The sequence below is a fragment of the Triticum dicoccoides genome, chromosome 3B (genome assembly GCF_002162155.2).
Source record: "Triticum dicoccoides isolate Atlit2015 ecotype Zavitan chromosome 3B, WEW_v2.0, whole genome shotgun sequence".
Taxonomy (NCBI): Eukaryota; Viridiplantae; Streptophyta; class Magnoliopsida; order Poales; family Poaceae; genus Triticum; species Triticum dicoccoides.
Genome location: NC_041385.1, coordinates 696,262,196 through 696,276,771, shown reverse-complemented (window position 1 = coordinate 696,276,771; position 14,576 = coordinate 696,262,196). Strand labels below are relative to the sequence as shown.

Below are 14,576 nucleotides of genomic sequence, written 5' to 3'. Positions count from 1 at the left end.
CGATCCTCACGCTCCAAGGAGAGTTGTGAGTAGTCCACCCCATGAACTATGGGTTCATGGTGGTAGCCAAGTTCTAATCTCCCCCCTTGACGTGTTTAGATGATCAGTACAATAGCCATATGAGCCGGCCTACATGATTATGGTGAATCTGTGTTTGTAGTGGTAATATGGATCATGTGATGAATTATTCCTTTATGTTTCGATTTATGAATGTCATCTTGTTTGATTTATAGATGTATATTTCTCTCTGTTTACTCTTGGCTAGTTTAGATCAGTAATTAGTAGAGAGAGAGAGAGAGAGAGATGTGCATTAGTTGGTTCAATCTTGCAAATAAACTACTATTACAGTGAGGCAGTGATAGAAAGTGGAAACTGCTTGTATAGAATTGTTTCCCTTGAGGGCTTTATGGTTTATTAGAGGATTTGCTGGAATCCCATAAACACCAATATACCATCTTGCTCAAACCAATTATCTATGTTCACACTTAATGTCTAAATGGTGTAGAGGGATCTAGATCCATGGACCAACTATTTAGCTATAAAATGGAGATGGTATCTCGATCTAATAGTATCATGGACGCACTGCCTATGTAGAATCAACACATTCATATGTTTGGCATGAGCATGAAATATTTTATGATGTACCTTTGCACATGATTATATTACTTGCAACACTTTCATGTATTGGAGAGTTCCAGTTTGTGAACCCTGGTCAGATTTTTAGCATAAGAATCACCTTCCAACAACTTTTACACACACTTTTATTTAAGTTTTGTGTTATTCAGAAAATACAAAAATGTTATCAATCACTTTATCTTTTAACCGTCGTGTGCAACTAGCAAGACTAGCAAGGTTGTCACCCTTGTTAGCATTGTTGGGAACACAAGTGAAATTTTATTTGTGTTGGAGAGCATTAAGTTGTTGCAGGATACCAATACCTCCATGAATTGATAGCTTGGTTTCTCAACTGAAGCTTGTTACATGCTACAACACCTCCACTTGGGAGCCCAACACCTTGCCCCTGGTAAGCAATCATTTGCCAACGAGTTAATTCTTATGAATGCTGACCTAGAAAATGATGCTAGCTTAAAGGGGGTGCTTGACAACTATTGTGAGTCTTTTGTACATCTTATTAGTGTGGGAAAAAAATCAAGTGTGGTTAAATGAAGGAAGACGTGTGTACTATTTTGGAGATACAGAAGTAATTTTGGATAAATATTTGGGACTAAATATAAGGTAACTTGCATGGGGTAAAAGTGACATCCAACACGGGTCCAATAATTTGACCGATATGACCTGTACTTTTTTTATTCAATCATGGAAACCCCAGGACGAGAAGTAGTAGGAATGGTAAGACCCCGGTGGAATCGAATGCCCGCTTACTAATAGGCAAGAGGGGACCCTTTTCCGCCTAGCCCTACCTACATCAATGAAGTTGGAACGGAGGAAGGCAATGTTCAACACACATGAGACAAAATGAAGGTATGTGACGGCCAGTTCACCGCGGAAAGCGAATTCAATTCTTTAGTTTAGTAGTCTTCTTTGTTTGAAAAAAATGCATTGGAAAGGGATGCTAGTCGGCTTTGGCGAAGTTGTAGGCCCTAATAGATCATATCAAGAGTGATTCCTCACCTATCCTGCCAGGGGCCAAGGCCCACGATGGTGGGTGATGAGAGAACTGACATTTTTATGCATCTAATAGAGGGGGTGCTAGGGAGAATTTGTGAATGGAAAGGAAAAAAATCATGTCATCAAGAGGTAAAGAAGTGCTAGTGAAATATGTGGTTCAAGCCATACCAACATATGTGATATATGTATTCAAGCTTCCCAAAAAAGTCGTAAAGGAATCATGGATGCAATCTTGCATTCTGGTGGTGGGATGATGTCAACCATAAGAAGATGCACTGGTTTACCTGGTGGAAGTTATGTATTCCTAAGCCAAGGGGAGGATGGTTTTCATGACCCACATTGATTTAATCCTGCCATGTAGTCAAAGTAAGTATGGCGCCTTCTTTGTGACCCTGAGTCCATATGTGCAATAGTATTGAGAACCAAATATTATCTTGATGGAGAACTTTTGAATGCAAAGATGAAAAGTGGTGCATCATTCACTTGGCAGTGTATCCTAGCCGGAGTGAAAACTTTTAATAGTCTATGTATTTGGCATGTCGGAGAGGGAACACTGACCAACATATGAGATGATGATTGGGTGTTGAATAGTCCAAATGGGAAATTGATTACTCCTAAAGGAAGAAGCCTTATAGGTGCGGTTTATGATCTTATTAACTCAAAGATGGGTAACATGGGCTTCAGGATTTTGTTGTCGAAGAATAACTTATTTGTTGTCATCATATCATGGTAAATGGCTACATCATTTTGGAGAAAAAGAAACAAACCTTGAAGTTGCCACTAGATCATTGCTAAACCCCGTTTGGAAAAACATATGGAAATGTTTGGTTGCTGCAAAGTTAAAAAAATTACATGGAAATATTGCATGGGATCTTGCCTTGCTTTAGTTTATTGTCTAACATACATATCTCCGTGTCTAGCCAATGCCCTTGATGATATACATTGTGAGGATATAAAGCACACACTCTTTGAGTGTGTGAATGCAAGGGAGACATGGAACATGCTGGATGTAGCTGATATGAATGACATGACTTTACAAGTGGACCGGGATGGAAGTGTAGTTCTCGAAAAATTACTCTATATGCCGGAGTTAGCGCCATTGAACTATGATTCATCTAATATCAAAGATCTTGTCCTTACATCAGCATGGCATATATGGTGGTGCCGAAGATATGTAGTCCATGGTGAGCAAGTGTTTTCTCTGTCACATGTGGGCATGTTGATCTAATTGATTACAAATAGCAATATTAAAGCATCTTGTAAGGGGATTCCTAGCAATATGAGTGTCTGGAAGAAACCAAAGGAGGGATTCGCTATGATTAATGTTGATGCATTTCTTGATATGAATTCCTTATCTGGAGGCCTGAGTGGTTTCTTGGGAGGATGCAGGGAGATTTATGGTTGCTTGCAATGAACCTATTTTATATACAGTTGACGTGATTACAACAAAAGCCATGCACGTTAGGAGAGGAGTTGAATGGGCAAATGAGTCGAGTCTTCACCACATTATTGTTCCCATCCCATGTCTACAAGGTTATTGAAACCTCTATGCGCACCCGGACCGGGGGGGGGGGAGGGCTCCTCGGCGGTTGTCGCTTCGTTTTACGAGGATGTTTGTGCCTAGGGATGCCAATTGTGTTGCATATTGTTTATTCGGGGTCTGCATTTTGGGCAGGGGCAAATATGTCCTTTCTCATCTCTAATTAGAGTAGTTCACTAAAGCTAGATGGTTATTTTTAATATGTGGCATTTTGTCTAGATATAGAGCAAACATGTGGCATATAATCAATTACAAAGTAAAATAGGGCATTTGGCCCGGACTCAACAAATGTGGGGCATATGATCAAATTGGCCCATGCTAAAACAATCTCACCATGGCAAATTGAGCGTAGCTCAAATGGTTAGCTCCCATGTGGTGGAAGGCCCCACCATGGTACAAGTCATAGACTTGGCACTGGTGTTAGGATTTTCCTAGATTTATTTCAGGCTTTTCAACGATATTTGTTTTGTGGGAGAAGAGGTTCCCGTCGACTACGAAGACTTCTGTCAATCTTAAGGGTGACTATAAGTGTGTGTGTAAACATTTGCATTTGTAACGTGTTAAAGAAAACTAAGAGTGTCTCCCGCAAAAAACAAAAACAAAAACTAACAAGGAACAGTTGGTACAAATCGATCACACCCCCACCTCATCCTCATGGCTGTTGAGCACAACAAGTTAAGCCAAACTGGAACTCGTGTTCCTTAGCGGCCGCTGCCCCCAGCCCGACCCACGTGCGCCAGTATTCTAACACGAACGATCTTCCAAAAAATATTCCAACACAAACTATACTAACACTAATTTTTTTTAAACAAGCCTACATCCTACCGCGATCTTTGCATCGCCCGATTGTCTCTGGCGTATACGTGCTACGTATACACGCACCCGCGTTTCTTTAATCCCGCGGGCAAAAATCAATGATGACAACCGGACCAGCTCACTGGAACCAGCCACGCCAGACAGCAGTACAAACTTTGGCAGCAGCGAACGAACGAGCGGCCATCACGCAAAAATGCGTACGCATTTCGGCGGTTGTTTACAGCCAATTCCAAGAAAGCGGCGGCCGCGCAGCGCAGAATACTCCTATTTTTGGGGCAGAAAATAATGACTTGGTATACTCCCCTAAAAAGTAGGGGGGAAATTGTTTGGTAGAGCCAGGTGGCAGTCGGCCTGCCTGCCTGGCGGGCTGGCTGACTGGTGACTGGCTGACTGGCTGGCTGGCTGGCCTCCGTGCTCCAATGATTGGCGGAGCTGCCTAAATTAGCTCCCTGGACGTCGAGAGGGCCTTTTGGCAGGAGACGGGCGGCCTGGATGACGAAAGAAGGGAGCGGGCCGGTTTCACCGCCCGGATTCAGCCCGTTTCTACAGGAGTCAACGCCGCCGCAAACGGCCACCAAGATTCCGTGAGGAGGCATCTTTTTTACCGGCAGCGTGGCCGGGCTAGGGGCACGCACACAAAGAGCCACCCTTCTTTGCACCGCACGGAAAGCACGAGGAAGAAAGAAAAAAACTTGTGCTCACAATCTGAGATTTCGATTTCGATTTTTATCTTGATGGCGTATCACGATCAAATCCAATGGATTCTAATTTAATTACTTCCTCAGTTTCTAAATACAAGTCCTTTTATAGAGATTCTAATATGAACAACATACGGAGCAAAATGAGTGAACCTACACTTTAAACTACGTCTATATACATTCATATGTGATTCATATTGAAATCTTTAGAAAGATTTATATTTACGGACGAAGGGTGCGCATGCACAATCTTCACAATCAATGAAATTGTGATATCCAGCACGTATATACTTCCAAAAAAGGTTGTATGCGCCAGCTTTGAGTACATTGATTGCAAATTAGTGAGTATCCAATTCGATCACTGATTACCTCGCAAAGAAAAAAAAATCACTGATTCACAGCGAAGGTTTTTTTGCACACAATACATCAACGGTAATCATGGTGTTCGTTTTTTTTAGTTTGCGCCTTATTCATTCATCCCGTAACGACTTGAATGTGTTATAGTACTAGGTGAGTATGCATTTTACATGTCTTGTGTACTTTTATCGCAAATAAGTTCCAATGGATGTACACCTAGCACAACAATGCACCCCCTCAATGAAAATAGAAAGAAAGAAGCCCAACGCCGACAACGAAAGAAACTTGTGATCAAATTAGTAAGTGTCTACGTTAATGATAAAAAAATCGTGCGAAAGTACATCAACGGTAATTGTGGTATTCTTTTTTAAAAGTTCGCGCCATATTCGTTTATCCCATAACGACTAGATTGCATCATAGTATTAAGTGAATTTATATTTACATATCTTATTATGTACTCCTCTTCTTCTAAGGTTCTAGTGTGTCCCTAGCATGACAAATAGATCCTCTCCAAAAATTTCAAAAAAACTTGACCATCTGTCAATGAAAAAAAGAAACCTAACATATGTTCTCGTGGGTTTTATTCAATGGATTATATTTAATTACTTTGTAGCACATGGGCAATGATCACGCTCGATGAAATTGTGATATCCTACACATATACGCTTCCGGAAAACGATTTATGCTTCAACTCGTGTACATTGATTACAAATGAAATGAGCAATTAGTGAGAATCTACGTTAACGGCAATATTTTTTGCGCGCGAAAGTGCGTCAACGATAACCCGGGTATACGCTTCCGAAAAAGGTTTATGCTCGAACTCGTGTACATTGATTACAAATGACACAAGCAATTAGTGAATATCTACATTAACGACAATATTTTTTCGCGCGCGAAAGTGCGTCAACGGTAACCAGGGTACTTGTTTTTTAAAGTTCGCGCCATCTTCATCTATCCCATAACAACTCATGGTATCCATTTATTTTTGAAAAGTTGGCGCGCCATATTCATCTATCCATAACAACTCATGGCATTCCTTATTTTTCAAAAGTTCGCGCCATATTCATTTTTGAAAAGCACCCGATGAATTTATATTTTACATATCTCATGTACATTTTCCCTCTTTTTTGGGGGGGAGGGCATGTACATTTTCCCTTCAAACCATTTATCTTGGGTGTACCTAGCACAACAATAAACCCTCTCCAAATTCCAACCGAAAATAAAAAGAAAGAAACCCAACACCGTTGAAGGAGGAAAATTTACAGGGGTGGAAACCGTCTGTGATTTTCAGCGACAAATACTGCAGGGAGAGAGAATCCAAAGCCCTCCTTTGGGTTTGTCTCTTCCCCTCTCTCCGCCCCCTTCTCCCCACCCACCCCGCCCCGCTCTCCCCCCCTCTGCGGGTGTGTTGTGGAGGGGAGGAGGAGCAAGAACCACGAGCTGCTGCTGCTGCCGCTGCTGCTGCCAACGCTGCACAGCCTGGGCTCGCCGATCATTGATTGCGCATCTATTACCTTCCTCTTATGTGCTAAACAATCCCATCTATCCCTTATAAATATCCTCCTGGTCCTTGCCAATCCCTCCTCACTTCTAGATTTCCGGGCCTCAGGATTGCCCCTCCCTACCGTAGCTTTGCTAAGTAGTTGCTTCTTCTTCTTGGTTTCTTTTCTTGATTGCTTTGGGTCTCCGATTTTTTGGGTCCTCGGTTTCTTGGTCCTCCCCTGAATCTTGTAGAGTCTGTTCCTTTCGCCGCCGGTAGCCATGGACGACAGGATTCCGCCGCCGTCTCACCTGCAGCAGTACTCGCAGTCCCCTGTCCATTCTTCGCCTCATCACCACCACCTCAATTCCATGAGGTACTCTGCCTCCTCTGAGAGAGAAAGGTGGGGCTCCTGCTTTGCTATTCCTGTTCTTGTTTCTTCCGGTCGAGTTTTTGTTTTTCGTTTTTTGATCCAGCCACCTCGGAATCTTCCGTCAAGCACGAGATTTGATGCGGCCGGCGGAGATTCCTGCCTGGTTCCGGCCTTCTTCGAGTGCTGAGATTGTGATGGAGGAGTGATCTGTGGAGATAGGGATTTAGATGATTGCTCCTCGTTGATAGATTTATTTTTTTAGCCTGTTGATGTAAAAATTCGTCTGTAATAATTTGGTCATTTATTGATAGACGTGTGTACAATTTTACATCTTGCTGGATCTTGTTGTATAAATCTAATCAAAAGTTCTAGTTTTTTTACATCGTTTTGGTCTGCCTTCTGGTTATTTTAGATGCTTCAAATCATGATTGTACTTCCTGTCATATCGTATTAATCTCTCATGTGAACAACAGAGTTCGAGTGACCTGTGTTATCCTAATGTGCTTGTTTCTTCGGCAGGTATCTGGCTGAGTTGCTTGCTGAGAGGCAGAAGTTAGGCCCATTCATTCAAGTTCTTCCCTACTGCACCAGGCTCTTGAACCAAGGTTTATTTTTCTTTCAGTCACTACTGTGATTCTTCCTGTTTATATGGTCTTTAGCAGTGTAGATACTATGTGTTGTTCATGATGCAGTCAATCATTCACTCACTATCACTCATAGCTATGCTTAGTTCAATCTGTTTTACCCTGAATCTGTTAGGTTATGGACTGTTAGTAATGGTTATAACTTGCTATGACAATTTGATGACCTGATATATCTTTGTCGATGTATGATGCTCTTCCTGTCCAAAAATATTGGTAATGTTATCATTTATTAGTCGGTCGGGCAAGTTAAACCAGATCTCCCGTTAATACATTTCTCATATACCCTATGATCTAATATACTGGTAACTTGTCCAGTTCTTGGCCATAAATAACTTTGCCCTCCCAACTCTGTTTCGTAATTGGCTTCACACTTTGGAATTTGATGTTTTTTATATCGACAACAAATATCTATTAAGAATGGTTGCCATGTAGCTTATTCCTATTCTTACTGTGAAAGTCTCTACTTGCTGCGATAATAAGGCATTTGACGTATTTGTAAATATAACGCCTACTGCCCCCAATTTAGTGCAGGGCAAGGGTATTACTCTCATCATTGTACTATCATATACTGAAAAACATTTCACTCACTGCCTCATCATTACCATGTTTGTTTAATGCAGAGATTTTGCGGGCATCTTCTTTGCCACCTAACCATAATTTTGTTGATGCTGAGAGAATTGAGCATGGTAGCCCGTTAAGGTTACCTGGCCACCCAGTGAATGGTCAACCAATGGATCTGGAGGGATGGTCAGGAAGGCAAGCAGAGGTAATGCAGATTCAAGCAATCGCTGATTACCGTTGAGATTGAATTGCTATGTTGTAATTTCATTTATAGGATGGCTACCCTGATAAAATGAAAAGATTTTGCATGGATTGTGGATATTTTATGCATACCATGTAGTCAGTTTTAACCTTGCACTAGTTTTCTGGAATGTAATGTACCGCAGTACCAGTATAGTATCATTGAAAATGCAGTCCCATTATTACCTGACTTATGTTAATGACAGATGCATATGATTTCTCCATTTTGACTCATCTGTTCCTTGCAACTAACAAAGGACCCCTTTGTTATTTATAATGTTGCCTTGTAGTTACTTGATCCAGATTTAACCATTGCAACTATTTTTGCAAGGACCCAGTTTCTTTATATTGGATCTTGCTTATGTTAGGAAGTTATCTTAATTTATTCTATGGAGAAAATATCATTGAAAATGCAGCCCCACCATTACCTGACTTATGTTAGTGGCAGATGAATATTATTTGTCCATTTTGACTCATCTGTTCCTTGCAACTAACAAAGAATCACTTTGTTATTTATAATATTGCCTTGTAGTTACTTGATCCAGATTTAACCCTTGCAACTAATTTTGTCAAGGACACAGTTTCTTTATATTGGATCTTGCTTATCTTAGGAAGTTATCTTTAATTTATTTTATGGAGAAAATATTGTCTCTTTTTTCAGCATATGGGGGTTCTGCAAGCATCACCAATGAGCTGGAATGGTGCTCCAGCACTTGGTGGTACTCCTGTTGTCAAGAAACTTGTGAGGCTAGATGTTCCTGTGGACAAGTATCCTAACGTAAGAATGCATTACTTTAGGGTTTTCTATCACTTTATTAATGTGCTGTGTCTTGTCATGAATGATTTACACTCTTTTGTCCATTGCTAGTTCAACTTTGTTGGCCGTCTATTGGGGCCACGAGGAAACTCCCTGAAAAGAGTTGAAGCTACGACTCAATGCAGAGTTTACATTCGTGGGCGTGGATCAGTTAAAGACTCTGTGAAGGTAACTGAGCACACTATCATGTATTGTTCTCCAGTTCCTGATTTTAGCAGCGCTAAACCATTGGACAGTTTTAGGATGTATACCATGTGTTACTGTCATAGTTAATTTAAGAGATTCTTTTCCCTGGTTGAATTGGCTAATATATTTAATCGCTAATACCATAAACAACTGAACCTTTAGTCTGGCCTAATTGACATGCAATGATTGCCAACTTATTTTAGGACTAGTAACACTGTCGGATTCTCATTGAGACATCTATTTAGAACTTACTATCACGTAGCCCGCACCTCCGGATATTTCATCATTCAAATTTTATTACTGTACATACTTACTGCTACTTGCTTATTCTGAGAACTGAGCACTAGCTCAGTGGCTGGAGTTCGCAGTGGCCCACCCGCGTTCCAGCACTTGCTCATTCTAGTTGTTTATCTACTAGGGCCTCTAGGTTAATGACATTGTGAGATGACATGGTCTACGTTTCGAATATATAGTTTAACTGCAGTGAGTACTGACTAGTGACTGCTGTAAAAACATTCTTTTATCGGTGGGTGGTGGCTTATGTCACTAGTTCTCTAGCTTTCTGTTCCCCTTAGCCTTCATTGTTTGGATATTGTCTGGATCCTGGTGATATATGTACATTCTATCTATCAATAGTATGATTCAGTAAACTGACCCTGTAACTTAACTGTTTAAGGTTTTGATGCTAGTCTGCTGTATATAAGTTTCTTTAGATGCACTTATAAGCTTTTCAAATTTGATATCTTATTGCTCTGATGCAAACAAGCTTTTGAAATTATATCAGCCTTGATCTTTAGTTATAGGCTTTGACATTGGACTTCTCTTTTATTTACCTGTTGCATAATAAGATCATTGAATTCTTGATACATGTAATATGTATATATATAGGCTTTTGTAGATGCAAATGTAGGCTTTTCAAATCTGATAGTAGCATCTTATTGCTCTGATGCAAACATCATTTCAGTATTATGGTGTTACCCTTGGACATGAAATACCTCGCTCTTTAGTTATAGACTTTGACATTGGGCTTTTCTTGTATTTATCTGTTGCATAATAAGATCATTGAATTCTTGATACATGTACTATGTAATGTTTTTCTTCATTTCTGTTTTCCCGTACCCCCTAGCGATATGAATGAATTAATGAGTATATCATTACTGTAATATAGGAAGAGAAGCTGAGAGATAAGCCTGGATATGAGCACCTCAATGAGGCACTGCACGTGCTTGTGGAAGCAGAGTTCCCAGCAGACATTATTGATGTGCGTCTAAACCAAGCTGTGACCATCCTGGAAGATCTTCTCAAACCAATGGTAAGAACATTTGTTTCCTGTTTCGCTCCCATTTGTCTCCACGATTCGACATGCCCTTTCTAACCAGTGCTGTCATTGATCAGGATGAGTCCATGGACTACTACAAGAAGCAGCAGCTGAGAGAGCTGGCCATCCTGAATGGCACTCTGAGGGAGGAAAGCCCCAGCCCCCACCTTAGCCCGAGCGTGTCCCCCTTTAACTCCGCCGGGATGAAGCGTCCGAAAACGGGGCGGTGATCTAAAAAGACTTGGTCTGTCTGAATCTGATGACAAGGGTGGAGATGATTGGTGTTGCATTTGCCGGGATGATGAGTGCTGGCCTATGCCTGTCATGATCTGCGTGCTTTACCAACCGTATGATGGGTCCGTGGGCGAATGATGATCCTCGGTGGGCTTGATTGATGTTTGACGCTGTTCCTATTATTTATTCTTTCTGTGCAATCTGACTTTGGAAAAAATGACATTGTTTATTGGTTTGGGGTAAGTTAACAAGGCCAGGTGGCCATCCAAGTGTCGGACAATAATCAGCCAGGTATTGTGTGCCTGGAAAAAATAGCTGTAATATGATATTGTCATGTGCTGGTGCTTTTGTGTGCTAGTAGTGGTAGTACTAGACAGGCAGGCAGACAGGCTCTGTTAATGATTGATTTGCATTCATAATTTCCCTTTCCTTGTCTCCCTTTGGCGTGTTGCCTAAGTACCAACCTAGGTTTTAGGCTTTAGGCAGTAGTGCCCTTTTTGTCTAAGTAGCAGTATCGAAATTGGATGGTCAGTATCAAGTACTGTAGGATCATAGTGTCGTAAGGTACTTGTGATGCATATGGGAATACTGACAAACATGATAGGAAGAATTTCTCCTGCTAGAAAATATTATCCAAGCAAACTTGTCTAACTTTGTAGGTTACCATCCACAATATCCAAGTAGTTTAGCCTGCCTCTCTGATTTGAAGGATTTCTAGAGGATTAGGATCCATGGGATTTTTTCTTCTTATATTGTTTGTTTGATTCATAGGACTGAATCCTATGGGAACTTTTCCCAAGGATTACCTTACACTAAAGTTTTCAGTTAAAAAAAACCATAGGAATTTTAGTGTCCACTCCAACCTTTTAGCCTTCTTTGGTTCGTAGGACAGGAATATCTTAGAGATAGAAAACTTGTCTAACTTTTTAGGTTACCATTCACAATATCCAAGTAGTTATCCGTTGAGAGTCTCTTTGATTTGAAGATTTTTCAAAGGAATTCTAGAGGATTCGGATTCATGGGATTTTTTCTTCTTATATTGGTTGTTTGATTCATAGGATTGAATCCCATGGGAACTTTTCCCAAGGATTATTTTGCACTAAATTTCATCGGTATTTTAGTATCCAGTCCAACCTCTTTAGACCTCCTTTGATTTACAGGAATTTTATAGAAATTCTATAGGGTAGGATCCTACAAGGAATTTTCCTTTGGTGTTCTTTGGTTTGTAGGATTGGATTCCTATTCCTATTAGGATTGGTTCCTGTCCTTTTCATTTCAAAGGGAAACAAACATTGGCTCGGGCCTAATGAAAAAATTCCTATCCTATGAAGCAAATGACATATCTTTTCGTATAGAAATTGGCATCTCATTTTCTATGACTTTCTTATTCTTATGATATTTCTATCATTTGAACCAAAGGAGGCCTTAAAAGATTCCTTTTGTTTTCCTCGTGGCGCAATCAAACAAGCAAAAATACTGTAGGATTCAAATTCCTAATCCTACACTTTATTTATTTATTTCAAATTCCTACATTTTTAGAATCCTGCTAGTCAAAGAGACCCGTGTACATTTTGGAACCCTTTGGGCGGGTTGCATGTTACCATGTTCCAAATGATGGCATGCAAACCTGAATACTCCCACCACATGTTTTGACCGTGGCAGGTAGTAGGTTGTGACTCATGTCATGTGCACGGTGGCAGCCAATAAAGCGGCCGATCTGGCAGAGAGAGAGAGAGAGAGAGAGAGAGAGAGAGAGGGGGGGGGGAAGAGGAAAGCTCTCAATCATTCTGCCCGCAGCCTTTGCCAGGGTAGCTTCGCATAAAAACGTCATGGCTAGATTTTCTTTCACTCACTCACATGCCTTTCTCTGCTCTGCTCTCCTCTGGCGTGGTAGTCCTCCCGTGCGGAAAGTTCGAATCAGAAGACGAGAATGGTTTTCTAGTAGGCCTCGTCAGCCTCTGCTTTCTTCTACTACCACTACCATCTAGTAGTAGTACAACACAGCCAGCGAGGTACTTGTAGTGTTTTTGGTGATGAATCTCCGATGATCTTGTTCTCGCAAATTTTCGTGATTTGACCCTTTTGAAATAGTTTAACCGGATCTGACTCCGGTTCGATTTTTTTTTACATTTGACCATTTTTCTTAGCGCGACACAGCATGGCGGTAGATATGCATAGGCTACCGCTAGAAACTGCGGCGGTAGCTGACTAATCCCCGTCAGCAGGCACTGACGGCCGCCGTGAGCTCTACTCGACCCTACCGCCACAGGGTCCGACGGTAAGATGTGAGACCCTGCCGCCGGACTGTCTGGCGGCAGGGTTGGGGCACATGTAAGCCTGATGCCGATTTGCCCTCCCCCTCCCCATCTCTCCCCACCTCGCCGCCCTCTATGTTCTTCCTCTCTCTCGTCCCCTCCACTCTCCCCCTCGGATCTCTCTCGTTTCTTCGCCATTCTTGCGGATCGAAATGGCTCCGAAACGAGTAAAGTAAGCTTATTCTATCCATCCAATTAGTTTTTCTCAAATAGCTTCCGACTCGATGTATTATTTGATTCACGCCCACCCTAGTTCATGTAAAAAGAATCTTGATATGATGCTTATTGAAGGAATGAACTCATAGGTTTGTTTTGATGTGATGAACCTTGATACATATCAACCATATGAACCTTTGTGATGAATCTTGATATGTATTTACTTTTTTTTGAACTACATGATGAACCCTAGTTCATGTTCATGTTAAAAAAAAAATCTTGATATGCTTATTGAAGTATTGAACTCATAGGTTTTTTTATGTGATGAACCTTTGTGATGCATCTCAACCATTTGAACCTTTGTGATGCATCTTGATATGTATTTACTTATTTTTGAACTACATGATGAACCCTAGTTCATGTTAAAAAGAATCTTGATATGCTTATTGAAGGAATGAACTACATGATGTGATGAACCTTTGTAATCAACTGTATGCATATAGTGGATATTGGAGAAAGATTGTAAGTATTTACTTATTTTTTACAAATTGAAGAAATGAATGAATAGTGTTAAAACAATCTTATGCAAAATGAATGAATGAATGAATCATGCTTATGAGAATCATGTTTACAAATGAATGAATAAAAAATGTCACAAATGTGTGTTGAATTATGCTTATGCTATTTTAATTATGTGTATGCTTATGTTTATGCAATTTTATTTAGGAGGTCACCTCTTGCGGGCAACATCGGCACTAACTATACCCTGCTTGACCCTGCGTTCGATAAGGGTCATCGTGCCTGTTTCATTGAGAATGGAGTGGTAATTACCATTCTTGAACCAAATCTTTCAAATTGATGAAACACAAGTTGCTAATTATTTGCTTCTTCATTTTGACAGATGATCCCGCCACTGCGGATGAGGGGTCACAAGACGACGCTAAGATGGAGTACGACGACCGGTACGCGCCGTTCTACAGGAGAGCCCAAGTGTTGGATTACGTCCTACAGTTCAAGCGTAAGCCACCAACGCTCGTCCACTCAACTCTCACATCTTTGATCAACCGGTGGCGGCCAGAGACACACAGTTTCCATCTTCCATGTGGGGAGATGACGACGACCCTCCTGGATTGGGGGATGATTAAAACCCTACCGCTCGAGGGTCGTGCTCTCACTGGACGAGTGGAGAGGAAGAACTGGCATGATAGGGTT

At 41.0% G+C, this 14,576-nt stretch overlaps 1 protein-coding gene across 1 annotated transcript; it reads left to right on the top strand.

Moving 5' to 3' along the window:
• The first annotated feature begins 6,394 nt into the window (after positions 1-6,394).
• LOC119277940 (KH domain-containing protein At1g09660/At1g09670-like) lies at positions 6,395-11,312 on the top strand. Its single transcript, XM_037559289.1, has 7 exons — positions 6,395-6,923; positions 7,413-7,498; positions 8,158-8,303; positions 9,000-9,116; positions 9,207-9,323; positions 10,510-10,653; positions 10,737-11,312. Exons 1-7 carry the CDS (start codon positions 6,802-6,804, stop codon positions 10,887-10,889), a joined length of 885 nt encoding a protein of 294 aa, XP_037415186.1. The 5' UTR covers positions 6,395-6,801; the 3' UTR covers positions 10,890-11,312.
• The last annotated feature ends 3,264 nt before the right edge of the window (positions 11,313-14,576 follow it).